Source organism: Nipponia nippon, unplaced genomic scaffold, assembly GCF_047370975.1.
Source record: "Nipponia nippon isolate SJK-2023a ecotype South Korea unplaced genomic scaffold, ASM4737097v1 scaffold_16, whole genome shotgun sequence".
Lineage (NCBI taxonomy): Eukaryota > Metazoa > Chordata > Aves > Pelecaniformes > Threskiornithidae > Nipponia > Nipponia nippon.
Genome location: NW_028262332.1, coordinates 8,522,562 through 8,549,943, shown reverse-complemented (window position 1 = coordinate 8,549,943; position 27,382 = coordinate 8,522,562). Strand labels below are relative to the sequence as shown.

Genomic DNA, 27,382 nt, shown 5'->3' with positions numbered 1-27,382 from the left:
CTTAGGAAACGTGTAAATTTATTTTAATTCTGCTCTTAAAATGTAACTGCTGGGAACTCCGGCAGGAGGGTCAGATGGTGCCTTTCCTTGCCGTGTTTGCTTTCTGGCATCCAGCTGACGGCTCCAGCCAGTGCCGAACGAGCCCGGGAGGCTGCGAGTCCCCGCTGGCCCCAGCTGGGCTGTTTGTTCTCTGCTGGGCACCGAGCCGGGGAGAAAAGCAGCATTTCCTCCCTATTTTGAATTTCTCCATTCTGCCTGATTTTTCTTCTTCGTCGGGAAGTAGCAGAGCCACGGGAAGGGGTAAGAGCTCATCCCTGGCTGCCTGGGCTGGCTCCGCTCGCCGCCGGCGCTGGTTAATGTTTTTTGCAGCAGGGGCCAAAGGGACGGCCGTGCACGGAAGAGGAGGAGGAGGAGGAGAGCATCGGAGGAAGGCAGGGGCCCCACGGCCATCGCGGTAGGGAAAGCCAGCCCGGAGCGAGCCTCACTGGTGAGTGGTGCCCGGCAAGTCGTGGCTGTGGGCGGTGGGAACCTGCCGTGGGCTGTCCGAGAAACTCCTGCAGGCGTCGCGGGATTTCTCGAGCGGGAGTTTGCAGCTTTGCTGGGCTGCGGGGGGACTGCGGGGGTTTTGGAGGCCGCGTGGCAGCGAGCTGGCGGTCTCGGTGGGGTGAGCTCCAGGGCAGCCCCTAGCCACAGCCCATGGCTCGCATGGGAGGGGGTGGCACTGGCCTGTGAGACCCCGCTGTACCCCCTCTTGTGCCCCCAAAGCCATGCGCCCAGAGCAAAGCCCTGAGCCATTTCCCCGGCCAGGAGCCCTGGGCGCAGGGGCTGGGGTGTCTGCAGGCAGGATCTGTCCCCGTCCCACACCAGCAGCCATTGCACTGCTCTCTCTTGACAGGGAGCAAGCCTTGCACCTTCATTGTAGCGAAGCAGGCTCCTGAATACAGGGAAAAAAAAGAGAAAGAGTGGTTTCTGCAGGCATGAGCGACCACAGGCGTTGCCATGCCTTGTGTGTTTCCAAGCCCCCTTTTTAAGTGGGGCCCCTCCGCAGGGTGTTTGGGAGCGCACACGCGTGCAGCGGGGTCCCGTTTCCCTGCTGGAAGGGGGTCCCAGCAGCCCACGCAGGGACATGCCCGGGGCTCGCTCCAGCCGCCGCGAGCTGCTCAGCCCCTTGCATAGCACCCGGAGATGCCGCTACCGCCAGAACGGTGGTGAGGCCCCGAGCTGGCCTGGGGTCCCCTGCCCGCACCAGTGAGGTGTTTTTGGGATTTGCAGGTGGAGATGTCCTACGTGAGCTGCGCCCTGCGGGCGGCCGCCCCCCGCCGCCTGCCAGCCCCCTGGAGAAGCCCCCGGCCCTTCAGCAGCACAACGGGCCCCACGGCGAAGAAGAGCGTCCCATACCAGAAGACGCTGAAGGAGGAAGGCTCTGGGAGCAAGGAGCCCAGCCGGCCTCCACCACCCTCGGCCGAGGTGGTGGTGGTCGGGGGGGGCAGCCTGGGCTGCCAGACCACCTACCACTTGGCCAAGCAGGGTGTCACCAGCGTCGTGCTGCTGGAGAGGGACCGCCTGACCTCGGGCACCACTTGGCACACGGCCGGTGAGGCGGCGGGCACAGCGTGGGTGCTCCCTGGGGCGGGGGCGGCGGGCGCGGGGATGCCCACGGCTTGGGATGCGCCGTTGCCCTTGGAGCGGCTCCGTTGCGCGGGCTGGCTCCGGATGTGCCGGAGAGCTTTGGCTTTAAATGGGGAGAATTGCAGGGTTTCTGTTTTTCCTTTTGGCATAACTTTTTGTTAAGAAACCATCCCCCAGATTTTCTTTTTTTTTAAAGTTTTACATGACCACAGGAAAATGAAACAGTTTATTTCCACGCCTTTTTTTTTTTTTTTTCTTCTTTAAGCCAATGCTCTTTGGCAGGGAGGGGGGAGCTGGAAGAGGTGAATTCGGTAAGCTTTTGGGGGGGTTGTCTCTTTTGGGGTAGTCTGCTCCAGATTTTCCCTTTTCTCCCCATTTTTCCCATTCATTTAATGCCCGAGGGAAATAGAAATCCAGCCTTTGTAGCGCTCCCACGTCGCCACGAGATGGAGCAAGAGCTCCGGGCAGGGCGACCCACGCCACGCGTGGGACGGCGGGGCCCCCTCTGCACCCTGCAACGGGGCGGGGGGGTGGCGGAGCCGCCTGTCCTGTCCCACCCGTGGGCTCCGTGTCCCCAGGTCTGCTGTGGCAGCTGCGTCCCAGCGACGTGGAAGTGGAGCTGCTGGCGCACACGCGGGACGTGGTCAGCCGGGAGCTGCCCGAGGAGACGGGGCTGCACACGGGCTGGGTGGAGAACGGAGGGCTCTTCATCGCCTCCAACAAGCAGCGCCTCGATGAGTACAAGAGGCTCATGTCGGTAGGGAGAAGCCCCTCGGTGTGTCCCCCGGCCGGCTGGGAGGCAGGAGGTGGTCTTTATCTCCTGCCCACGGGAGCAGGGCTGGGGGTCCCAGGGCTGCGGAGCCCCCGGGGCTGCGAACGGCCCATCCCTCCCTGCCTTCCCACCCGGAGAGCTGCGAGTGGCCTGGGGTGAGCTTCCAGGGCAGCCTCCTGCCTTCCCTAAGGCTGCTGAAATCAGGCAAAATGCTGGCAAAGTAGGCAAAATTAAATCCAGCCGTGGATTTTTGCCAGTTCAGATAGTGGTTGCATCGTTTTCCCAGTTGCACAGGAGCGGTAGCATCATTCTTCCAGCTGCACAGGCAGCTTGCATGCGAATACGGGACCATATTCCCTGAAACCTGTGCAGACCATCCCACCCCGTGCTAGATTTAGGGCTTGCCTTGCTGCGGCAGTTGCCTCATCTGGGAAATAAACACGTCCTGGGGCTCCCCTTCTCCTCCAGCAGCAAGTGAAGAGCAAAGCTTTTGTTGCCTGCTTGAGCTCCCGGTTTTCTTGTCCGGTTGGCAGCTGGGGAAGGTGTACGGCGTGGAGTCCTACGTCCTGACCCCATCGCAGACCAAGGACCTGTACCCGCTGATGAACATCGACGACCTGTACGGCACGCTATACGTCCCCAAGGACGGCACCATGGATCCAGCTGGTACCTGCTCGACTCTTGCCAGAGCAGCAACTGCCAGAGGCGCTACGGTAGTTCCTAATTAGTAATTACTCATTAATGCCTGTTGACCATGGGAGATTTCATCCTCTGCCTTCCCCATCTCCTCCTTTCCCACTGGAGCAGAGCTGCTCCTGCAGCATCAGGTCTTTGCCCAAGACGGGTTCCACTTTGATGGCTGTTTGGGTCACAGCAACAAAGCTGGCAGGAACCATGAGATCCAGGGAAAATATAGGATGAAAAGAAGACCTTTAGGAGCAAGACAAGGCAGCACCCGAGGCAGGTTCCTCGGGAGAGCAGAGGTTTTAGGGTCAGGTAACACAATCCATTCCTCAAGACTACCAGTCCATCCTTGGTGCATTGCTTTGCTCATGTGCGTGTGAATAATAAATATCGTCTGCAGCTGTGGGAAGCACAGAGCAGCAGTTTAAGCCTGCAGCTGAGGAGGGGTATGTTGTTATCAGCAGTAACAGTAATAGCTGTTGGGAAAGGGAGATGGCCATTGCCAGACCGCTGCTTGGATTCACCTTTCCCAGATTTGGGGGCTAGATGTCAGGCGAGCTGGGTTGTGCCCTTGTGACCCTGCCGTGACTCTGCTTCCCTTCCTCTGCCACCAGATCATAGAGAACTGCCCGGTCACTGGCATCCAGGTCAGAGCTGATGATTTTGGGGTGAAGAGGGTGTATGCAGTGGAGACGGCCCACGGGACCATCCAGACTCCCTGCGTGGTGAACTGCGCAGGTACAGGGCGCAAAGCACGGCAGGGAAGGTGGGGGACCGGGGCTGCGGCCGCAGGGCAGGGGGTGGCTTTGCATCCCGTGAGCCGGCGGGGCTGGATCAGTCCTTGTCCCCCCCCATCTGGCTGTCACCCCCAGACCACCGCAGGTCTCCAGAGGACAGAGAGGTGCTCAGCACGGGGCTGCTCTCTCCGCAGGTGTGTGGGCACGAGCCCTGGGCCGGCTGGCCGGCGTCCACGTGCCGCTGGTGGGGATGCATCACGCCTACGTGGTGACCGAGCGCATCGAGGGCATTCAGGTCAGTCCCACGCGGCTGCGGATCGGCTCCTCTGCTCTGGAGAGCAGCACGGGTTCCTGCCCCCCTGGACAGACCCTCCTGGCTCCCCCAGACTTGCAGGACCCCCCCTCCCCATTCCTGCTTTCAGCGTGAGCCTGCGCTGCGGGCCAGGCTCTGCAGGCAGCCGGGGAAGTGCACACGCAGGAGCTTCTCCTCCTAGCAGGACTATCAGACTACCCTTAATAGAGTCGTATTTAATATTTAACAATGTTATGACTAGCAGGACAATTTTCTTAATTTTTTTTTTTTGTCTCAGTAGAATTATTATAGGATCTCTGATGTGTTTGGTGTCCGATAGCAGTGTTCATAAAGATGCCAAACACTTTCTGAACAAGCCCCAGTTGCCGGCAAGCAGAGCTGTAGCTCTCCAAGTGTTTCTAAACTCTCCTAAGAAATCTGTTCCTGCCGTCAGGCTGCAGAGAATTGTTCAGGAGTCAAAGGAGACTTCAGTCGCTCAGGCACCAGGGCTTTGAGGATGGCACGCTATTTACTTTCCATCCCACTGACACAGTCTGTGTCTGACTTTTCAGTCCGAGGTGCCTCATTTTAAAAATTGCTGGTATCAATGATTACATTTATATCCCAGTAACCCCACTGTGTCGTACAAACACGGTGAGAGAGAGACTTTTCAGAGAAGAGGCTGCAGCTTGCAGACCCCGGTGCCTCCTGTTCAATCCACTTAATTCCATTTGTCAACATGAGTCGCAGTAGGCCCTACACCAATGCTTCCATGCTCTCTAAATGTTTCTCTATCCATTATTCACGAGAACAAATCCCTCATTCTTTGCACACTGCTGCCCGTGTGTTGTGCTGTTGCATCCTCCTGCAGAGGTGGGTGGCAGAGGAGTGATGCTTTCCAAGCTGGGATCAACCGCAGCGGCTGCTCCCGCTCCCCCAAGCATTCCCAGTGCTGCCCGTGCCGTGGAGGAGCAGCCGGAGAGCCGAGGCGCTGCTGCCCTGGCGCCTGTGCAAATGCACCCGCAGCATGGCTCCTACCTACAGCGCTGGATGTTGCCAGCTGCTAATTAGGCAGGATTTGTGCAAGACTCGGCTTCCAGCTTGGGTGCCTGGGCTCAGGCCTGGTGAATGGGCACGCTGCCCGCAGCATCTCTGCCTGCGTAAGCCGCTTTGCCCGTGGTTCGGCCAGGTTTGCTGGAGCTGACCTGGATGCCTTCCCCTTGGGGCAATGTGGGCACCCAAATTTCAGGGCTGTGGGAACATCCATGGAGCCACCGCTGCTCCCAGCCTGGGTGGGTCACTGCTGCAGGTGCCAACCCTGTGCCCCAGACCCCCAGCTCATCCCACTCAGCCTCACTGGGGCGATGTCAGGGTCCCCCCGTGGCTCTCGGCCCCCCTCACCCCTCCGCTCTCCCTCCTCGTTTTTCAGAACATGCCAAACGTTCGCGATCACGACGCCTCGGTGTATCTCCGTCTCCAAGGCGATGCCCTTTCCGTGGGTGGATATGAGTCAAACCCCATCTTCTGGGAGCAGGTGAGTGTTGCCAGGAGGTTTTCCAGGGGAACAAGGCAGATTTCCAGGGAACCCCCTTGGAGGGGTGGGCGCAGGCGTGAGTGCCTAAGCCCCCGGCTCCTGCGGGTACCAACCTCCCTGCGGCCGGTGGGGAAAGCACAGGACAGCATCTTCCCTTTGGGTCTGTCTGTGGCGTAGATATGAGGTGCAGAGACAACAGGAATGAGCTGCAAAGGCTGGGCTGGGGGGATTTAGAGGCCACCATGCGGTGCCTGCCCTGCTGCATTATCCCTTTATCCCGGTACAGGTGTCTTAATTCGGGCTCTGCCCCAGACTTTTGGCTTGGCTGGGCTGTTCATGAAGACTCAAAGAAACCAGAGTCTGCAAAGCAGCCTCGATTTTCTGTGGTCTCCGAGGCTGCCAGAGCTGAGAAGTTCTTACGCCCTCAGCTGTACTCTGTTTTGTGTCCCAATTCCTGTTTCCCACCTTCAGGTATCTGAAAAATTTGCTTTTGGCCTCTTTGATCTGGACTGGGATGTTTTCATGCAACACATCGAAGGTGCCATCAACAGAGTACCGGTGCTGGAGAAAACGGGCATTAAATCCACCGTCTGCGGGCCAGGTAATGCGGCAGCGCTGGCATCGGGGTGGCTGCGTTCCTCCAAGGATCTTGCTGAAGACAAGGGGAAACTTCATAACCTGGGAAGAGAAATTCTCTGAAGGCAGAGAAAGCGCCTGTGGTCTGGCTGCAGTGGTGTCATCTTCCGAGGGGTGGCATCCCAGGCTTAGCCTAGGTGGAGAAACACCCGGGGAGCTCATTGCCTTGGTCCAGGCTGGGGGGTGGCTAGCGCAGATTTACAGCTGATGTTGTGGCCACCGGACTGGGGAATGAAGGGGCAGATTTTTTTCAAGCTGTGGCCATTTTTTTACCAAGTGTTATCTTATATTATTATTTTTACTACTTTCTTCTGGGCTGATGACATTAGATTTACCCAGATTTACATCCCAGGCTGTCTGGTGTGGAGTTAGAGGCCGTAGCATTGCCTGCAGTGGCAGTGAGATGATGCCAGCGCTCGAACCCGAGCCCTGCGCGCTTGGTTTGGCCTGTGAAATCCACCACATGCTCAAAAAAAAAATTTTTTAAAAAAATCCCTTTTTGCTGAAGCACTTAAAGGGAAACCCTCGAGGCCCTCGGGGAGGGAGCGGTGCTGCTGTACAAGGGGAAAGTAGGGCACATCTCCTGCCCCACGGCAGATAAAACATGGCATGTGCAAGGCGGGGGCCTTGGCCCTGGGTACAGCAGGTTTGATAAAACCGCAGTGTAAGCAGAGCTGCTGGCCTCCGGTGGGGAGCTGACATCTTATAGATAAATGTCTAGTATTTGTAGTACAGTAATGTAATTTCCAAAGGGTCAGCGCTCCTCCTTTTCTACTTCTTGATTTAAACCAGCAGCTGGGTTGCTTGTGACAGCTGAGTCACGCTGGGCTGAAGCAAATAGCAAACACTTGTCCTTTCTGCTGCACGGTAAATATTTCACCACCAGAACAGCTACTGTGCAGGGGATGAAAGCAGACTGAACTGGGGTGGTTTAAGCTGTTTCTGCTCCGGCTGCTGATCCAACCCTGCAGCCAAGCGGGCCAAGGTCCCATGTGAGCGCTCAGCATCCGTCCCAGTGCAAAGGCAGCAGGGCTGGCGTGCAGCACTGGTGAAGGCGAGGTACTTTGGGGGTTGCACCGTTAACTCAGTGAATTTGTAGCCTGGCATATCGCTATGGGGTTATTGGCATGAAATAATCTTCTGACTCTCCTCTTCCCTTCTCCTGAGCACAGAGGTCTTGGGGAAACAAGCTGGGCATTGCTGGGCAGGGAAAGGACCAGACTGAACCCTGTCTTCTCTCTTTCCTTTCACATGGATGGATGAACCACCATAAAACAGGGAGGAGGATTGCACACCTCTGTCAGGGTGTCTTGCTCCGTCTTCCCTCGTGGGGATTTGCACAGGGGCCGTGGTTGACAGTGCTGTGGGGAGCAGGAGCTGGCAGCATGAGACATCATTAGCAGAGGAGCCTTGGGCAACATCAGCAGCAATCCCTCAGTGGAATAAAGTAGCTTAAATTCATGAAATTTCCTAGCAGAAATCGATGAAGGTGAAAAATAGTCATAAAAATGAAATATTGCCCAGATGTTGAAAAGGCAATGAATGGGTCCATGCAGCTCCCTTAACTGGGGGAGTGGGAGAAAGAAAGAGGCTGCACCAGCCGCCGCAGTGCCTCGTGCGCCTTCTGACTGGGGATTTGTTCTGCTTCACAAATTTTCAATCTAAACCTTAGCACCGAGGTCCTCCCTCTGCAGTGCTGGCGTGCAGCGAGCGCTGCCGACTCCCCGGGGGCACGGAGGGCAGAGTTAATCCAAGCCTGGGGTCTCAGCGGTGCAGGGACGGGCTGTGCAACGTGCAGGGCTGCAAAGGAGCTGCGTTGTGCCACCAGCGCCTGCCTCTGCCACTGGCAGTGCGATGTGCATATATATATATATGTGTGTGTGCCTGCATATGTGTATACTCATGCAAGCTTCTGAAGCAAGTATATGTGTATATATGTGTATGTATATTTGCTTCAGGAGCCTGCACAAGACCCCTGTGTGATGCTGGGCATCCCGGTACCAGGGAAGCCTTGCCTGTGGCCTCTGCTGCCTGGGGGCTGTTGGAGAGGCGCGGGTGGGGGATGCTCGAGCTGAGGTGCTGGGAAGTGCTCGGTGTTGGTCCTACTCTGGCTCTCTGGGAGCAGGACAAGGCCAGCATGGGAAGCTGTAGGAACCCTGCTCCTAAAGTGCATGATGCGTCCCCAAAACGCCTGCCCTGGCCTTGCTGGCACACGTCCCTCTCTGTCTTGCAGAGTCGTTCACGGCCGACCACAAGCCACTCATGGGGGAAGCCCCAGAAGTCCGAGGCTTCTTCCTGGGCTGTGGCTTCAACAGCGCCGGTAAGAGAGAGCGGAAGGGATCACACCTCGGGCATCCACAGCCGTGCTTGGCCTCCTGGCCTCATCTGGGTCCTTGCCTCTTCCCCCAGGGATGATGCTGGGAGGTGGCTGCGGAAGGGAGCTGGCTCACTGGATCATCCATGGGCGGCCAGAGAAGGACATGTACGGCTACGACATCAGGCAAGTCACCCCGGCTGTCCCAGGTCCCCGCGGGCTGCAGGCTCCTTTGCTGATACCCTTCATCCATGGGTAGTCCTTGGGGACGGGTTTCAAGGCAGGGCTGGCATCGGGGGCGGGTGTCGGGCAGCGTCTGTGCCGCAGCCTGTGTCCCTCCAAGGAGCTGGAATCAATTGTGCTCGACGGCTTTCATGAGTTTACACGTGGAGTTTCTCTCATTTGCCTCATTCCGCTTCTACGCAAACAGCTTCCATCAGACAGGAGGAGATGGCAGTGATGGGAAAGGACAGGGTAATTACGTTTGCGTTTTGTTGTTGTTCAATTAGTGCTGTGCCTAATCCTCTAAGTTAATAATCAGGGTGATGATTTCAACAGGAGAAAGATTAGCTTCTCCCCCCTGCAGCACGACATGGGCCGGGAGTTTTGACTGTGCAGATGTTGGCTCTGTAATTGCTTTTGACTTGCTTGATTATACTTGATTGGGTTTGGGCTTTCTTATAGGGCTGCTAGCGACAAGCAACCACCCTGTCAGGGACAAAGCTTTTAAAATCATGTTGCTTTAGTGGCAAAGCTGCTAAACACCCCATTGACTTGGGCTGGGAGGAGAGGGGAGTCGGTGCTGGTGCCTGCAGAGGTCAGCGGGCAATGCCTCCAGCAGCCTTCCTCCACCAGCCCCACAGATGGGCCAAGCCAAGGAAGGAGAAATCCCCGGGCTGGGCAGGGACCGCTGCACCGTCAGACGGGCGGGTTGGTATAACCGCAGCCATCCTGGGGCTCACCCGCGCTGGGGGACCCCAGCCCCACTCAGGCAGTGGTCGGGGGCTTTCCAGCCCTTGCATCTGGATTACCCGAGCATCCCCCGTATCCCGTCTGCCCCGTGATCAAGCTGGTGTCGGTCCCGTTTTGTTTTCTTTTGGTGACGATTACTAAGCTCCTCTCTAAATAACTCCCTTTTCTGCACATTTAAATATTTATCCTCTCAAAACACTCACTTGTAAATATTTCATCTGGCAGCTGTTGCTCCTCTTGCCGCTGTCAAGAATTCAGCACGTCAGTGAAGGGGCTGGGGCGGACGGGGCAGCCAGGGTGCCGGTGACATGCCATGTGTCACCTGCTGCCTGTCCCATGCCGGCGGAAGAGGCAGCTGCCCTCACAGCGAGCCCATGGCTGCTTTTTGGGAGTATTGCTTCCTCGGCAAGGCCCCCGTGCCCTTCCTCTCCTCTGCACCCAGGCAGCAGGGAGAGAAGCTGAAAATATTGTTTTAAAAGGCCCTTTAGATGACGTTTTGCCTTACCTTTTGCCTGCTGCCTGTCTCCCATTCTCCAGACATGGGGGCTTTGGGCTGGAGAGGAGCCGGTGGTAATTCGGAGAGCCGCGCTCCCCTGCCCGCCGAAGCGGGAGGACGGGAAAGGTGCCACCAGCACCCAGGGCTGCTCTCCATGAGTTACAGGTCTCTGGTAATAATAACCTAAGCATGTGCTGAGCTGGCACATTCCTTTAAGGAGTTTTTCTGTTTGAAAGACAAAAATATGTCAAACAAATTTCAAATGCTTGGGGTTTTATTTATCTTTCAGCCTAGGGAGAATTGGATGAAAAATGTAAGGAATGTCCAGGGCTCTTTCCTTCATCAGGGCTGTGTTTAAACCCGGGTTGTGCACGACGGGTGCTCTGAGGCCGGCCCCACGCTGAAGAGGAGCAGAATTAACCTCAAGTTTCCTCTTTTTCTATTTTTTCCCCCCCAACAGGTCTGTATTCTGCTCCCAGTTGCTCTGGGGTAGATGTGCCTGGAGCAGGGCTGGGGAGCTTAGTGTGGGGGCTGCGGCGAGTGCCCAGCTCTGGTGGGCAGCGCTGCGGCATGGCCAGCACCAAGCCCCACTTGGTTCCTTTGCTTTCCGACCCATGAAAGGGGTGCAGGAATAGCAATTTTACACCACAGCAGCTGCATCCACATCTGGGTCTGGCCAAGAGGGTTGTGCCTGGGTGAGGAGGCACCCTGTGAGCCGGTGGGTTCATCCGGACGGCCGCCCTCTCCCTGCCTTCCAGGAGGTTTCACCACTCCCTTACTGACAACAACCGCTGGATCCGGGAGCGGAGCCACGAGTCCTATGCCAAGAACTACTCCGTTGTCTTCCCCCACGATGAGCCGCTGGCAGGGCGCAACGCAAGGAAGGACCCCCTCCACGAGGTGAGGACGTGCACCGCGACCTGGGCTGCCTTCCGAGGAGCGGTGGGAGACCCTCACAGCACCCTTGGAGCAAAAAAGAGGTGGCAAGGAGTGACCACAGTCATATTGCTCCCCAAAGGAGCGTGCTGCATCCTTACTCCCATCCATCCATCCTGAGAAGATCCCTGTCGAATCCTAAAGCTCACCGGGTGCACGCTGCGAGGGTGCTGGGGCCATGGACAGTTTAATGGTAGCAATGCCAAGCATTCCCCTAAGATTTAACTTAGCAGATATGGCTTAAGAGCCCGGTGATGGTCGCTGGGCAAGGGAAAAGTGGAGAGAAGGGCTCAGAGGCTCGTTTCATTCACTGTCAGCCCGGCCTGGGGGCAGTTGCGAGGGCTGTGGGGTGCTGGATGCCCGCGGTGATCGGCCCCCTGCTCGCCATGCCTCGCTCGCAGCTCAGCAGCAGCTTTTCCTCCCCAAAACAGCATCTCGCAATGTGGAGCAAGGCTGGGGCACAGGGAGGGCTGCGGGAAGAGTGGGGAGCAGCTGTGCCTCTGTGGAGGTGGTTTTGCTGGCAGCCCCTAAGTCCCCACTGGTTTTGCTCCCTGTAGCTGCCAGCCAGGGCTCCTCCCTGCTCCCACCTTCGCCAGCTGCTTCCTTGCACAAATCTCCATAGGTGAGCGCTTTCAAGATGCAGCACTTGAGAAAAAAAACCAGTTTCCAGCAGTTTGCTGTACCAGCAGCATTGCAGCTGCTGCGACTGAGAGCCCCCCAAAACACCCGCCGCTCCCGAGATGCTCGGGGTGACCTGGAGCCGGTGCCTCCTCCCACCCCGTCACTGCCAGCCCCAGTCCCAGCCCCAGCAAGGAGCAGCCACATTTCTCGAGCCCATTTCTGCTCATCGCTAATTCATATCACACTATTCCTCTTCCGATGGAGAGCAGAGGCTCAAGCAGTAAAACAGACATCCCTCCCCACCGTCCCCCGGTGTTTGGTTGACAGCTCTGTTGTTTTCTGTCACCGAGGATGCAATTTATTTTTTAATAACATGTCTAATAAGCGATGCCCATTTGACTGACAGCCTGGTATTTATACATGCAGCTCCAGAACATGTGCTGTGTTTTATAAATAGGCACTGAATCATTTCTGAAATGTTCAACAAAATCTATTCTTTTCTGAACAGAGGCACCAAACACAATATCTTAATGGATCTCTAATTAATTGCGTGCAGAGAGATTTTCCTGAGAGCACAGAGGAGGAATGAGGAGGTTGCCATGTAAATTGTAAATGTTATTATATAATTACTCTTGTAAACATCGGGGGGAATCTTGCTCTCTGGATTTAGCATCTCTCGGTCAGTAATTCATGCGCCGTAGCGCAAGCTTTGGTGGGGTGCGCAGCTGGGCTGCCGGACTCCCACCCGTCGGCTGCCGTTGAGGCAAATACCTTTCTTGGAGAGAGACAAAAATATCAGGCAATTTGCAGGCAGCTGGGTTTTGCCGCTGTTTTAAAAGACAAACTGCAGAACTGATTTTGGCTGCTGATAGCCAAAGCCAAGGGGTCACAAATTGGGTCTTGAGCGTGCACTGGAGGAGAGCAGCCTGGGCGCTGCTCAAAAAAGCAGTGAAAAGGCTTTTTTTTAACCATTTGTTCCCATTTCTTCGCTTGTGTAGGAGCTGCTGCGACAGGGCTGCGTTTTCCAGGAGCGGCATGGCTGGGAGAGGCCGGGCTGGTTCAGCCCCAGGGGAGCAGCCCCGGTAAGCATGGCACACGTTTCGGGGGGCAGCCAGCCCGGAGGGTACTCACCATGCCCGGCGCATGCAGGACGTGTCCTGCGTCTGCAGGGTGTGCGATATGCTGCAAGCAGGTGCATGGCCCCAAAACAGGTCCATAAAAGCTGTTGGGCTTTGATTCACTATAACAGCGGTAAGAGGGAGATCCGTGTGTGCATGCTGTGCCTGTCTGTCTGCCTGTCCCTCTGCAACAGGCAGCATCTGCTTGCAACGCCCCCAAACGACAGGCACTGATCTCACTTCTGTACATTGAAGAGAGCAGCGGGCAGGGATGCCGGGGTGGGGACCCGTCACTGCAGGTGGGGATGCTGGGGTGGGGACTCATCACCACGGACAGGGATGCCGGGGTGGGGACCCGTCACTGCAGGTGGGGATGCTGGGGTGGGGACCCATCACCACGGACAGGGATGCCAGGGTGGGGACCCGTCACTGCAGGTGGGGATGCTGGGGTGGGGACCCATCACCACGAACAGGGATGCCAGGGTGGGGACCCATCACCACAGCCAGGTTCTGCATGGACCCACACCTCTCCTGGCATGGGGTGAATGTGATTGGGAGCAGCCCCTTGGCTTCGGCCTCACATTATCTTCCTCACTGCCCCCATCCTCCCGCTTCTCCCCCCAGGTTCTGGATTACGACTACTACGGCGCGTACGGCCAGGAGCGCCACAGGGACTACACCTACAACCAGCTACTGGGGGATGAGTACACCTTTGACTTCCCCCCCCACCATGACATTGTGAGTGGGGGAGGGAAGCCCCCTCCCTGGCCGAAACCGCTGGGCACATCTGGAGCCGGGAGGGTTAGAGGCAGCAGAGCCCAGTGCCGCGCAGCCACTTTGGGTGGAGTTGGTGAGGCTCGGAGGGAGAGGAAGCGGCGAGCTTTGCCCAAAACTGGGGAAAATGTTCCAAAAAGATTAAGAGAAATGTGTGGCCCGTGCTCAGAAACCTTGGCGGAGAGGCCACGGGAATTTTACTGCTGCTTTCCTAAATGAAAGAGTTGAGACTAGCTTAGGGGAAAAACCCAATTTGATAAAATATAACTATTATTATTGATAACTGTCACTGCGTTAGTGAAGTAAGGAATGGGATTGAGCACACAGGATTGCCTGTCAGGCTTGCTTCCTTTAACACCTGATTTTTCAGGAGTGTTTTGAATCTGTACAGCCTTTAAAGGCACTAGCCGTGTCCTGATATTGTTTCCCATTACATAAATGGTTTTAATGTGTGTCTCCCTTTGTGGAGCGAGAATATGGCTCCACTTCAGCGGTGTGTTTGCTTTAATTGTAGATCAAGAATGAATGCTTAACGTGCAGAAATGCCCTGGCTCTCTTCGACATGTCTTACTTTGGGAAATTCTACCTGGTTGGTCCTGAAGCAACAAAAGCGGCGAACTGGCTGTTTACTGCCGACGTGAGCAAAGCGCCAGGTACCGGCTCAGCCCCCTTATTTCGGCTGCGCGCTGCCTCTGCTGAGCGCTGCCCTGGAAGGATGCCCTGGGAAATCACATCTTACACCAAAACAAACCGGGGGGGACCCAAACTGGCTTTTCTTTTAAATGCTGCTCTTGCAGAGGGTATGGGAAGCGTGTGAGCAATTGCTTTCCCTGTCCTCACCGGAGGCTGGATTCTGCTCTCATTTACACAGGGACAAATGGGCTCTGAGCTGGGGGGTGAGGGAGGGGGGGTCTGGCCCTCTGGTTCCAGCTGTGGCTCACAGCTGGAGATGTGATGGGTAATGGAGCAAATCAAGCACAACCCTTGCCAGCCGTGGTTTGCACAGGGAGAAGTGTCCCCTTCTCCGGGGCTGGGAGACAGCTTATGGCATTTCCAAGGATGCAGCTTCTGCTCCTCACACAGATCTCAAGGGGAAAAGCAGTACTCCTCTCCCCCTCCTGGTGCTGGGACATCCAGGGTCGGTCAGGGCATACCCAGGCAGTGGCAGCTGATGTAATGATGAGGACAAATTTTCCTGGTACCCACCTCCCTCTGCTGGGGCCGTGGCTCCGTGCCGGGGCTGGCTGATGGGCAGCGGTGCCCGTCTCATTCCCTCAGGCTCGACCGTGTACACCTGCATGCTGAACAAGCGGGGCGGTGTGGAGAGCGACCTGACCGTCAGCCGGATCAGCCCTGGGGACCCGGCCTCCCCCCTGGCCCCTGCCTTCGAAGGTAAAAGCCCTGAGCACGGGGATGCTGGAGTCGGACGCGTTTCTGCAGCCACCGTGGGACTGGGGGAGGATCGCCAGCTGGGTTTACCCTCCTGCAGTTCAGCTCCCAGCCTCTCCTGCTGCCTTTTTCAGCTGCATCAATGCGCGCAAAGACCTTTCCAGTCCCGGGAAGCCGTGGTGGTGGCAGGTTTGGTCCAAGGCCCGCCAGCATGTCCTCCATCCCCGCCACACTCGGGGGGCTGCAGGCGCAGGGTTGATTGCATTTACCTAATGGCAGCCACCTGGCTTTTTCCACCTCCACCCCTCAGTCCCTGTAACCCAATTATCCCCCTTGTCCCCGGGGGCCTGCACTGCTCATCCGTGTTATTGGGTTTGTCCAGCCCCAGCTGGCGGCTCTGACCTCGCCCCAAGTCCTTATCAGCTGCAATAAAGAGGAATTGAAATGGAGCAGAGCAGTCAGCCCAGAGGGCAGAAATGGCATTAGGCAGCAGCAGCCAAGGAGCGTGCTGAGCTCGGCTCCGGTGGTGCTGCCACGCACCGTGCCCGGTGGCACCGGGCTCTGCCAGGGCTGCCACCAGAAGGGAGGTTTGCACTGGGATGCCCAGTGCCAGCGGAGCCCCGTCCCCAAGCAGTGTCACCCTCAGAGGTGCTGCTTGGAAGGGACCAGCCCTGCAGCGGGTGCAGCCCCCAGCGCCGGCCTGGGGCGGTGGGCGTTGCGGGGGTGATCCCACCCTTTGCCCCAGTGTAGTCGGGTGCCAGTCAGCTCTTCCGTGGGTGAATCCTGTATCCCTCTCGTCTGGGACAGAAGGGTGACAGGAAGCGGATGGCAGAGCTGCAGGGTTTGTCGGCCGATGGAGGAGTTTAATCGCAGCAAAGTCTATTTTTCCAATTACTGTAGGTGGCTGCACTTATTATCGTTATGACAGATTATCAGAGAGCAATTTTGTAGCGGCAGGAAAGACAGAGGGAAGATTGATTACATATTAATCAGCTCTCAAACCCCATCCCTGGGGATTTTTCTACCCAGGATTCCTGACGAGATGAAATTCCTCCTTGTATACAGTGCAACTCCTGCACTGGTTATGGCCCTGTCACTGCAGCCCTCCCTGCTCCCACCTGTAGTTCCCGGCTCCCTCTGAGCTTTGGCATCCGCTCTGTACTGGGACAAAAGAGCAGATGCTTTTGCTGTTGGTCTCAAGGGACAAAGAGGTTTTTTCTCTTCCTGTGATGCTCACGCAAGCACAGGCACCTCCAGGGCTCGAACAGCTTTTTTTTACCTTTTCTTCTTTCGGGTTTTAATGGTCATTGGTTTTCACTGTGCTGAGCCCCACGAAAGGCAGCGTGGATGTTAGCAGAGCCCTCCCTTGCCCCAGCACTATTTAACCCCCTCCTTTCTTGGCAGTCCCCCCAGGCTGTGCAAGCTGGAGAGGCTCAGGGCTGCAGCTCAGCCTCTGGAGAGCAAAACCAGCCCTGAGCTGAGCGGGGCATCGCCCCCAGCCCGACGCTCTTGAGCCTGAAAGGCTGCCGCGGGGGTGTCTTCCAGGGGACGGCTACTACCTGGCTATCGGCGGGGCCGTGGCTCAGCACAACTGGTCGCACATCACCACTGTGCTGCAGGACATGAAGCTCCAGTGCGAACTCCTCGACTGCTCGGAGGAGCTGGGCATGATGAGCATCCAGGGCCCCCTGAGGTGAGTGTGGGGAGAGCGTCACAGCCCCCTCCTTGCACCCTGACCATGGAGGGATGGAGGGAGGGATGCAGGGCTGGAGGCAGGGATGCCTCAGACGCAGGCCAGGTCCCTGTGTCGGGTAGGGTTAAGTGTGAGCCCCATGGCAACAGGCAATGGTCTGGCTGGAGCGACACTCCATTTGCTGGGGAACTGGCATTTCTTTCGAGGCTCTCACAGCATGGCATATCACCCACGTCAGCTCCCCTTTCGAGGGAGAAGTCTGCCTTGCCAACAAGACGAGAAAGCAAGTTTTCGCAATAACCCTTAGAGCAGGCTGGCGAGCTACGTCCTTTCACCGCGGCCGCTTTGCTGTTTCCCCACAGCCGTGTCGTCCTCCAAGAAGTGCTCGACACCGACCTCAGCAACGAGGCCTTCCCCTTCTCCACCCACAAACTGGCCGTGGCCGCAGGATGCACGGTAGGACGGGGCCGGCCCTCCAGCTCCCCAGGGATGTCTGTTCGCTGGGGTGACCGCCCGCCAGCCTGCGCAGCCGAGCATCCTCTGCTAGACAACCCCTCTGCCTCCACATTGCTGCAGCGGGCAGCTGGGAGGTTTTGTTGGGATTTTTGGTTGGAAAAGGCCAAAAACTGGGGTGTTTTCCTCCCCGTTTGCTTGCCAGGTGCCGGCCTGCTCTCCCAGCCTGCCCAGCAGCGTTGTAGCCTGGGCTGAGCTTGGGGAAGGGACATGGTGACTTATGGCTTTGCAGCGCTGTCGGAGGAACAAGTGACACCTCCCACGGATTAGGGGCGAGCGCTGGTGATGAAGAGATTTATTTGACACTCTAGATCCCCTTCTTTTCCCCCTACTCATAAAAAAAATAGGGATGATTTAATGTAAAGCATGTCAAGTACTGGTGGTAAGGGCTGGGCAGCCTGCGGAGCCGGTGTATTTGATCACAGGAGAAGTCTGACAACCTTAAGCTTTCTGTACAAGTGCAGATCATCCTGCATTTGCCCAGGCTTCAAGGTTCACGTCAGCAGTTATGCAAGAAAAGCGCAGAAATGGTAATGCTCCGCGCTAACGCCTCGGGCTGAGCCCCTCGGTGTCAGAGAGAGGGGACGAGAAGCCCTTTGGGGTGATGGTGGGAACCAGCACCTCTGCCCGGCTTGGGTGCCTGGTGGGGAGTCATGGGTGGGGGGTGCTGGCCGGCTCCTGCCCCCCAAACCCATCGCCTGGGGAGGCAGTGCCGGCGCGGTGTTTTGCAGACAGAGGTGAGCTCGCCTTGCCTGCGCTGCCTGCCTGCAGCGCTGCCTGCAGAGCACAGGGCAGGCACATGCATGCCGTCCTGAGTGCCACAGTCCTCAGCAAGCCACGGGAGATGCACCTTGCCCAGGCTGGCAGCCCGGCGTCTCTGCCGGCACCCGCAGCGATGGGTTTCACACATTGTGTAGCATCACTCGGAGGTGTCGAGGGAGGAAGGCTCAGCCTAAAGCGGTTCAGTGTTGTTCGCTGTGTTGCAAAGAGGTGGATCAGTCCCTGGGGTTTGCGGTGAGGTTTTGCAGCGCTGTCTGCTTGGTTGGACTCCTCCGTCTCGCCTGGCGTGGGGCAGCGAGAAAAACACCTTAAATCTCTCCCCCGCCGCACCCGGTGAAGATCGCATGGTCTGAAGTTATCCCCAGGAAAAGGGGGCGATGGCAGTTCTTTGGGGAGTTTTGTCATGTGTGAAGCTGTGATTTAGCCTGCTTGAAACACCCTAAATAGCAGAGTTGGTGACCATGAAGTGTCATTTTGTCAAAAGCAAAACGTTCTGGGGAAACATGAGACTGGCAAATTTTGGTATTGGGGAAAAAAACTTTCGCAAGGTTTGCCCAAGGAGCTCTGTCTTGGTTTTCTATTTATGTTTACCTCGCATGAAATATTCCTTTTTATGTTCCAGTGCAAAACCACCCCTTTGGAAGATGGGGTCGAGTTTGTACCCCAGCCTTCCCATGGGAAATCTGGGCAGGCAGTGGTCCCAGGGCATCCCTTTCCCGCCCGGAGGAGATGGAGGAGGGACCGTGCCGAGCCTTCGCTCTGGCTCTCAGGCAGGTGGGAGATGAAGGGGGTGCAGCAGTAAATCTTGCAAAAGGCAGCAGGAAAACAGGGCGCTGGAGGCAGGATGGGTATTAGTGAAATTAGGTTAAGCCGCATGTGGACACTTTTCATTCGGAATTAAAGTGGCTTTAATTCGAATGCAGCTGGCTGCTGAAGGGATTGCTGCTAAATCAAATTAAGGCTTCTTGATTTGTGAGCGAGAGCCTAGCCAGGGTTTAGGGTGGTTTAACTAACCCACAGATTTTGCCTGACTCAGATTTAATCCTCCAAACTGTCACCATCAGTGCTCCCTGTGCTCTGGGTACCGAAAACCCACAGTGTGTCCAGTGTCCCCTGGGGGGGACAGTGGCATGGGGGACCTGAAGGCCAATCCGTTGTTGCAGATTGTCCAGCACGTTGCATTTTAGTCTCCACTGGTGAATTATAACCCTCCCCACACCCTCCCCTGTCATGCCTGTGGCAAGCTGATAACATCTCATAATAATTTACTCATCCCCTGGGAAAGGTGTATAAATGTTCCGTCTTCAAGAGCGTGATTAGTTTATTTGCATTTCCTTTCAAGTTTACAAAAAATAATCTGGTCCTGGGTGGAAGAAATAGCCGGTAGAAATTTTGTGGCTTCTTTTGGGTGTAAATGCCCTGACTGTAGGAAAAAAGCTTTCCTGCCCAAGGGCTCTGGGCTGGGGGGGCTCGCTGCCTGCTGCCAGGGCCACCCGTCGGGAGGTCTCCACCAGGCCCCCGCCACACAATGAGCGCAGGGGACGCCATCCCACGCCGAAATTAGAGTAGGAGGGTTTCTGAGGACAGCGGGCTGAAGCCTTTGCTGATACTATCGCCTTCCAGGGGGATTAAACTGAACCCAACATCTTTAAAAAGTTATCACTGAGATTTTCATGCATTAACTCAGTAGTTGAACAAAATCAGCTGGAGTGAAAGGAGAGCTCCAGCAGAGTTAATGACTCTGGAAATTACCAATTGGTTTGCGAGTTTATATATAGCGTCTCTCATTGTATTGAACAGCAGAGAAAGGTCCCCCTTTGAATTTCACTGCTGGCTAGGGGGTGAAGTTTAGGTTTTCATTTTCTAGAATACTTAAAATGCTTTTGAATTGCTGCTGAAAGACCCAGGAATTGATGCTATTTCATAACTCCTGTTGAAATCTAACAGAAAAACCTGGTTTTAGGGGAATTCAGCAGAAAGCCGGCAGGAGCGGCTGAGCCCAGCCCTTGACGTCCCCCTTGGCCTCCGTGGTGGGATGCGCACCCCTGCCTGGGGTATGCACGCCTGGGTGCAACCCCCAGCCCCTGCCTGTGCAAAGTTAAGGACCGGCACCCCAGTTTTCCTGAGGATACCTGTTTTCTATGGTGCACTGCTCTGCCTTTACTGCTCTTGCCGGGATGCTCGCCCCCCCCGGAGCAACAGTGGTTGGAGGGAAAGTTTCTCCTGGGAGTAACTTGCTCCTGAAAGTAAAGTGCCTTTAGCTGTGGCACTGACTGCTGAGTCGCAGGCAGGGTTAATGAGCCGGGAAGTTGCCTGTCAATCCCCAGAGCATCTCCTGCCGCGTTGAAGATGGTAGCTGGCTGCAGCGGCTTGATCTCTGGCTGTTCCCTAATTAGATGACACTTTTGTGTGGAATGAAAAATCTTCTCACCCGCCTTGTGTCTGTGCACCTTGAAAGGTGATTGCCAGCCTTTGTGCTTCGCTGCGGGGCTGTGGCGGGGACCGAAGGAAGGATCGCTCCCTGGCACGTCTTCTTGTGAGGAGGCTCAAAATAAATTCCCAATACCTATGGCGTTCCTTCCTCCTCTCCACTTCTACTGTAAAGGTTAAGGCGTCTTAAAAGAGGCCTTAAACTCTGCTTGAGGACATTATTTTTGCCGTGCCGGTAGAGCACAGGGGTGCTGGGGGAAGCAAGGATGGATTTGGGTTCTCAGCCATTGCCTGCTGGCTGTCCTCGCAGCGGAGAGCCCGGGCACCCCTTTGGTACTTGTGCCTGTTGTTGCCTGTTTTGGGCAGCGGCTGCTGTTGTCTGTTGTTGTTCATACCCAGGATTAGAGAGCACAGCTGAGGCCAGCTCCTGGTTGTAGTAAGAGCTCAGCAAACGGCAAGAGGCAGTTTCTGTCCGAACAACATCCAGAGTCAGCACAGGCAAGACAGTCCCAAAGCTGCTGAGCGTGCCTGGCCAACAGAACCAGCCTGGAAGTCTCTTCCTAGCTGAAAACTGCTTTATTAAGACTGCAGATCACAATCTGGCATGAAACTCTTGAGTTAATCTCTCTCCCAAAGCGATGTGTGCATTTGCGGTTGATGTGGATCCGAAGGGATGAACCAGAGTGGTTTTTGTGGGGGAGGAAGCAGAGAAATCCAAAGGGATGAAGCAGAGGGAAATGCAGCTCAGACTCAAGGGATATCTACAGGGAAGGTGCACGAGCTGGGCTGGCCCCAGCTGGCCTGAAAAGCTTTGGGAATGCAGACTGTTTCAGTAGGGATAACAGGAGGATGCAGGCAAGCCTGCCTGGGTGAGAAGCGAGGGGGACATGGGCAGGGCAGTCCCAGCACAGCCGGGAGGTCTGTGCCCCCGGGAGTGCAGGCAGGCAGGGGTGTCTCCGAGGATGAGGCTTCCCTGGAGAAGCACCGAGTCCCCTGTGCTGATCTGCTCCTTCCTCTTTGGAGCTTCATGCATTCGGCGTGGAGCTAATTTGGCGGCAGGGAGTAACGCTTTGGGGCGCAATCTCCGTTGCGGGAAACAAGAGCATCCCTCTGGGGTGAGTGGGGCGCGGGTCGGGACACTGGGCTCAGCTCCTGCCCGGGACCGTAGGGCCTTTGGGTGCCTCTGCTGTGGGAGCACCATCCCAAGTGGGGGACATCCCCGGGGTCAGCAGCCATCAAGTGCCCCAAAGCAGGGCAGGCCTGCTGGGGACTGGCTTCCCCATCCGATGTGCTGATTTGGGGACACTCAGGACTGGGGGTGCCTGTGGGCTTTCTTCTGGCGTTGATGGATCAGCAGAGGGAGACAAAAGCCTGGCTGGAGCTGGAGCATCACGTCTAACCCCAGCTGGGCTGGTGTGACAGCCCTGGCGTTGGTGGCCGGAGGATGCTGAACGCAGCCCCTCTGCCCGCCAGCCATCCTGGGGGCTGACGATAGCTGGGTTTGAGATGCCAAGCGTAGGCTGTCCAGAGACAAGGAATTCAGTTTGACCCTGGCTTCGTGCACTAGGGAGAGCAAAGAAATGCCTTCCATCAAAGCAGGGCATTTGGTAGGTTCCTGGGCAAGCCGGCTTTCCCCGCACCATGGCAGCATGTGGCTCCGTAGCCTCTCCCACGCCGCACAGCCTGGCTCCATCCGCAGGGGCGTTTGAATTCTTGCATTTTGCAGGTCCGTGCCATGAGGCTGTCGTTTGTCGGCGAGATGGGCTGGGAGCTGCACGTGCCCAAGGCGGACTGCGTGAAGGTTTACCAGGCCGTGATGGAGGCAGGTGCCCGGCATGGCATTACCAATGCTGGCTACAGAGCCATCGACAGCCTCAGCATCGAGAAAGGTTTCTTGCTTTCCATGCTTTCCTGCACTGCTTCCAGCAGCGCTTGTTGCTTTGCCTCTGGCCAGGGGACCAGGGCAAATGAGTTTTTCCCAGCTTCGAGGGTGGGTTACTGTGACTGGAGGTCTGGCAGCTACTGGCATTGATGCTACCAGCCTCAGCACTTCTTGCTGAGACTTTCCCAATAGGGGCTTCTCTCGAGGGTGCTTTGTCCAGAGCCAAGTGAATCAAGGGCAACGGGGGTGCCCAAGAGGCAGGGGTGATGTCTTAGTCTCCTGATGCTGCTCACCCTGGGCTTGCTGCAGTGGCAGGGAGAGGCTGGGCGACCCATGCTTGCTCTCTGCAGGGTACAGGCACTGGCACGCAGACCTGCGCCCTGACGATACCCCGTTAGAAGCAGGCTTAGCCTTCACCTGCAAGCTCAAGTCTGGCATCCCCTTCCTGGGCCGGGAGGCTGTGGAGGCTCAAAAAGCCAAGGGCGTCTTCCGCCGCCTCGTCTGCTTCACCACCGAGGAGTGAGTACCACCGCCCTGGGACGAGCACCTTCAGCCATCCCCATCCACCCCTGCACCCGGGCACACGCATGGAGCTCAGTTGCAGGCCAGCTCGGCTGTTTTCCATGCTCTAATTCCATCTCTAATTTAAATCCCGCTGCAAATTCCCTGCTGGATGTTTAATGGGAGCTGGAAATGGTGTGACAGGGAGTGGGTTTATCTTGTTTCACCCAGAACAGCGGGAGGTTTTGCAAATCGGGCTAGAGGGGTTTTGCCAGCGCCTGGGATCAGCACGGGGAGGACAATGAACCTGTGGGCAGCGGGAACCCCAGCACGTGGGTTGGCCCGGGGCAGAGCTGGGGTCTGGTCCCCCCGAGCCCCTCTCCCCCATGGGTTCCCAATGTGGGGCTTTGCTCAGAGCAGCTCTGCCTTCGCCTTGCAGGAAGGTGCCAATGTTTGGCCTGGAGGCGGTCTGGCGGGATGGCGAGGTGGTCGGTCACATCCGTCGGGCAGACTTCGGATTTGCCATCGATAAAACCATTGCCTACGGCTACATCCGTGACCCCACGGGGGGCCCGGTGAGTATAGACCCCCTGCCGCCGCCAGCCCTGGGGACGGCTGCGCCTCCTTCCCTGCAGCAGGGGCTTCCTGGGGGGGAGCGTAGCGCTTGTTTGGTTTTGAAGCCGTATGCATAAACCCGTTGCAAATCCTCTGTCATCTGGGGAGCGAGACGGGGCAGCCCCCCTCGTGCTTCCCCGCAGGAGGCTGGAGGGTGAGGGATGCCACGGCTTGGCGGCAAGGTCGATCTCACCGGCTGTTGCTCTGCGTGGTCCCAGCAATGCTCTCTGGCTCAAGCGCTGCCTCAGATCTTATTTGCAACTGAGTATTTAATTGCAGCAGTGAATTAACTCATGTTATAGAGAGCAATGGCCAATAGGAGCACAGCAGGCTCTTAATTAACCCTGGGAGACTCCTGGATAGTAAATCAGGTGCTCTCATTAAGCAGCGCGCTGTACGGAGAGGCCAGGGAACCCGTGTGGGGACAGAGGGCTGTGGATGACGTCCCCAGGGACCCTCCCTGTTGCAAAGCAAGAGCAGTGCATATGCTCGTGCTTCCGTCCTCTTGCTTGCCTTGACTTCTAATCCTGCATCAGTGCAAAACTCCCAAGTCAAGTGGTTTTGTGTTCCAGTTGCCCTCTCAGCCCCTGGGGACCACCTTTTCTCCCCATGCTGAATGTTCCCCACTAGACTCGCCTTTCTTTTCCCCCTTTCCCACTCTCTCTCTCTCCTCCCTGTTAAATCTCGCTCTCCTGGCTGCACCTGCCTGCCCCAGGCAGCATGATGGAGGCAGCAGGATGGAGGTGGCAGGGGGACGGTCCTCTCCTGCCTCCGACAAGGCACCGATGCAGCAGAACGGTGCTGAGTGCATCCCCGCCGGGTGCATCCATCGTGCCGCTCTCCCTGCTCGCACACCCGCTGCAGGGAAAGCTTTGCCGTGGCAGCATGCTGCGAGGCTGGCAGCAGGCAGCTGCCTGCTGGGCTTTGCAGGGCCCAAAATGGCAATGGTGGAGAGAGGCACGACATACTGGTCATGCTGTGGGGTCCCCAGCCCTGCCAGCTCCTTTGCATGGCCGCTCTGGCTGGCTGCAGCCAGGAAGCAGCGCTTGATAAGCAGATGTTAATGTGCAGCCCTCATCTCCCCGCTCCCTGGGATAACTCCCGCTTGGTTTGGGCACTAATTGTGGAAGGAGGAGGGAGCTTTGCTGTGCAGGGAGGGGAGGTGGCTCGGGGGACCTGCACTGGCACCCTGCCCCATACCATCCCGTCAGGGGCTTGGTGCTGGACCCAGACCCCACACCAACCCCAAGCCCTTGGAGGAGGGCACACAGAGCCCCCCTCTTAGTAGGTCCCTGGCAGTGGGGTGCCCAGCACGGCTGCTCAGGGCCTTGCCGTGTTGCAAGTGGCCCTTTAGTTTCCTTCCCATGGATATGGCCCTTCAGCGACCGGGTGTGATGCTTCCCAGCTCTGGGAAGGGGGGTCCAGGATGGGGATGTCTCTGCAGTATCGGGGCTAGAGAGTCAGAGGAGCAGAAGTAGTACAGAGGGTGAGGCGGACAGGAGAGAAACAAAAATTCTGTTTGTCACTGTATCACTGACAATTTCCAGGTGATAAAAACACACTGGCCTCGAGAGCCCCCAGCCCTTCCCTGCGCCGGGGTGTCTCAGCCACCGGCACTGCCTGGCACTGGGTGAGCCCCGTGGCTCACGCTCATCACGCCAAGCGGTGACGTCCTGGCTGCCACCGTGGTCCCCTCCTGCAGCCAGGGCTGACCCCGTTCGGGTGTGCCATCCCCCCACCCAGCCTGGTTGCTCTGGACCCTCTAGCGATGAGCTCACACAGCACCTTGCACTGGGTGCCGTTGAAAAAATCCACAGGGGAAAAAAAAAAAACAACCTCCAAAAAAATTAAATACTGCATTCTTTTTATTTTTTTTAGCCGAGTGCTTTAAAAAATCTCTTTTCCTCCTCTCCGTGCATTCTCCTGGGATGGCAGAGCCGGCTTTTCTGTGGAAAGCAGATCTGCGGGGTGGTGTGGGAGCCTGCCCAGTGATGGAGCTGGGCTGCTGGCAGGGGCTGGTGCCCCAGCGGGGCCTCGCAGCCCCTACCGGGGGTTTCGCCATGGCTCTGCCTTGCAGGTCTCGCTGGATTTCGTGAAGAGCGGCAGCTATCAGCTGGAGCGGATGGGAGTGACCTACCCTGCCCGAGCACACACCAAGTCCCCGTTCGACCCGGACAACAAGCGAGTGAAGGGCTTTTACTGAGAGCGCGACAGCGCCGGGGTGGCGAGCGGATGCTGCGGATGCTGGGATGGGGAGAGGGAAGATGCCTTTAGGAGCCGCTAGCTGAATTCCCGGCTCCTGGGTGCCCCAGCTGGCTCCAGGATCTGCTGGGAGAGCTGAGCAAACGTCTGCAGTGAACTCATCAAGCAAATTTGGGTCAAATTAGAGGGGAAGAGGAGGAAGAGATTCCAAAAAGTACAAAGATTTTGTTGCTCTGTTTTCTAAATGAAGCAGTACCACTACAGCAACAATTCTTTTCCATGGGTTAATTGGCCTGAAAACAGTGTTTTGCTTGACTGCAAATGAAGTGGTTTCAATTTTTGACTTTGCTGGAATCCCTTTCCCCACAATGTAGTTTCATGCTGCCTGGAAATGAATTTTTTAAACTAACTCTGCTGTTAATACTGCTATAGCCTCCAAACCTGCTGTCTCTCTGGTCCCTTGCTGCATCTGTCCCTGCTCTGATGGGTGTCACCTTGTCCTGGCTGTGCTGTGGGACCCAGTGCTGGGGTGGGAGCGCTCGTGGGGCCATGGAGGGCAGCGGCAGGGGCCGAGGGCCGATGCCCAAGCTCACGCCGTGAATGCTCTGCCCACTGCAGGGTTCTTCTGCACCATGAAATCATTGGCTTTACCCAGAGGGTTTCCAGGCATGTTCTTCCCATCTCTGCAGGCACAGGTTCATCCTTCCATCCCGTCTTGCCCTGGTTACAGCCAGAGCTTCAGGTCCCGCTTTGGCAAAATGCTTCCTTGTGGCTCCAAAGTTCAGAGGGAGCTTAAGCACCAACATCCATTGCCTTCAGCGGTAATTGGCACCTGAGGCCCTTTAAAAAATCAACACTGGGGTGCAAAATGTTCGGTGCCTGCTTCGATTTTGTACGTGGTGCTCGGTGTGCGATGGCTGTGTGGAAGGCGGGGAGGGTCGATCCTCCCCAGACCTGAATGATGACCTTGTCCTGGCAAGTCCCAGGTTTTGGCCGTGGCAATGGGAGCGTGTTGGTGCCCAGGGAGCGCTGCCATCCTGCGCCAGCCCCTGGGTTTGAAACGAGGAACACATGGTGGTGCCGTGCGGCCCCTTGGTGCTTAACCGGGGAGAGATTCTCCTGTTGTGCCCCAGAGAATAAAAGAAACTCCCGAAGGCAAGTGCTGTTGGAATCCAGGTCCTTGATGCGTGTGTGGGTGTAGCCTCTGAATTTGGAGGAGAAAGAGAGTTTGATGAGTGTGTTTTGGCCCACAGCTGCTTTGCCAGTACAGTTTGTGTTTGTGTGTCCTCTGGGCTGCTCCCGGTATGGGCAGGACCAGCTCAGTGCTGTGGCGTAAGCTCACTGACTGGGACACCGACACCAGGGCTGCCCTTGGCCCCCGGCGGCTCCACGGTCCCGTCTGCTCTGCTGGCATCTTCCAAAGGTCACCTTGGAGGTGGCTCCTTTCAGCTCCCGATGGAGAGGGGGCTGCACGCAGAGGCTGAGCTGCCTGCTGCCAGCCCCGCAGCTTCCGGCAGCACAGCACTGGTCTCAGAGGCGTCAGGGAAGGTTTTTCATCGCATGCACGCAGCCTGTGAACCCCCCGCTGCTAAAGGGAAGGGACAACTGCTCCCAGCCCATCCCCATAATCATCCCTTTCTCTGGTCCCCTCGTTGGACTCCGTCTTCAGCGGCGCAGCTGATCTCTGCTGAAGCTTTCACCTGCCCGAAGAAATAATCACACTGCATGCTTTTCACTTTATTTCCCTTGACTAGGTTTGCTTGGTTTATACCCTCTTTAGAGCTGATTTCAGTTCCTTGGCCTCGTGCAACAAGCGCCATGGGCAAGAATTTGAACTCTCAAATGCTTTGGTTTTACTGGAA

General features: G+C 56.8%; 1 protein-coding gene across 1 annotated transcript; it reads left to right on the top strand.

Moving 5' to 3' along the window:
- Window positions 1-417: 417 nt before the first annotated feature.
- Window positions 418-26,616, top strand: SARDH (sarcosine dehydrogenase). Its single transcript, XM_087752855.1, has 21 exons — window positions 418-487; window positions 1,273-1,594; window positions 2,208-2,386; window positions 2,935-3,114; window positions 3,700-3,823; window positions 4,017-4,117; window positions 5,544-5,648; window positions 6,120-6,249; window positions 8,518-8,604; window positions 8,694-8,784; window positions 10,825-10,966; window positions 12,622-12,705; window positions 13,366-13,479; window positions 14,030-14,168; window positions 14,794-14,907; window positions 16,450-16,597; window positions 16,960-17,053; window positions 22,047-22,209; window positions 22,553-22,721; window positions 23,143-23,278; window positions 25,396-26,616. Exons 2-21 carry the CDS (start codon window positions 1,279-1,281, stop codon window positions 25,519-25,521), a joined length of 2,742 nt encoding a protein of 913 aa, XP_087608981.1. The 5' UTR covers window positions 418-487; window positions 1,273-1,278; the 3' UTR covers window positions 25,522-26,616.
- The last annotated feature ends 766 nt before the right edge of the window (window positions 26,617-27,382 follow it).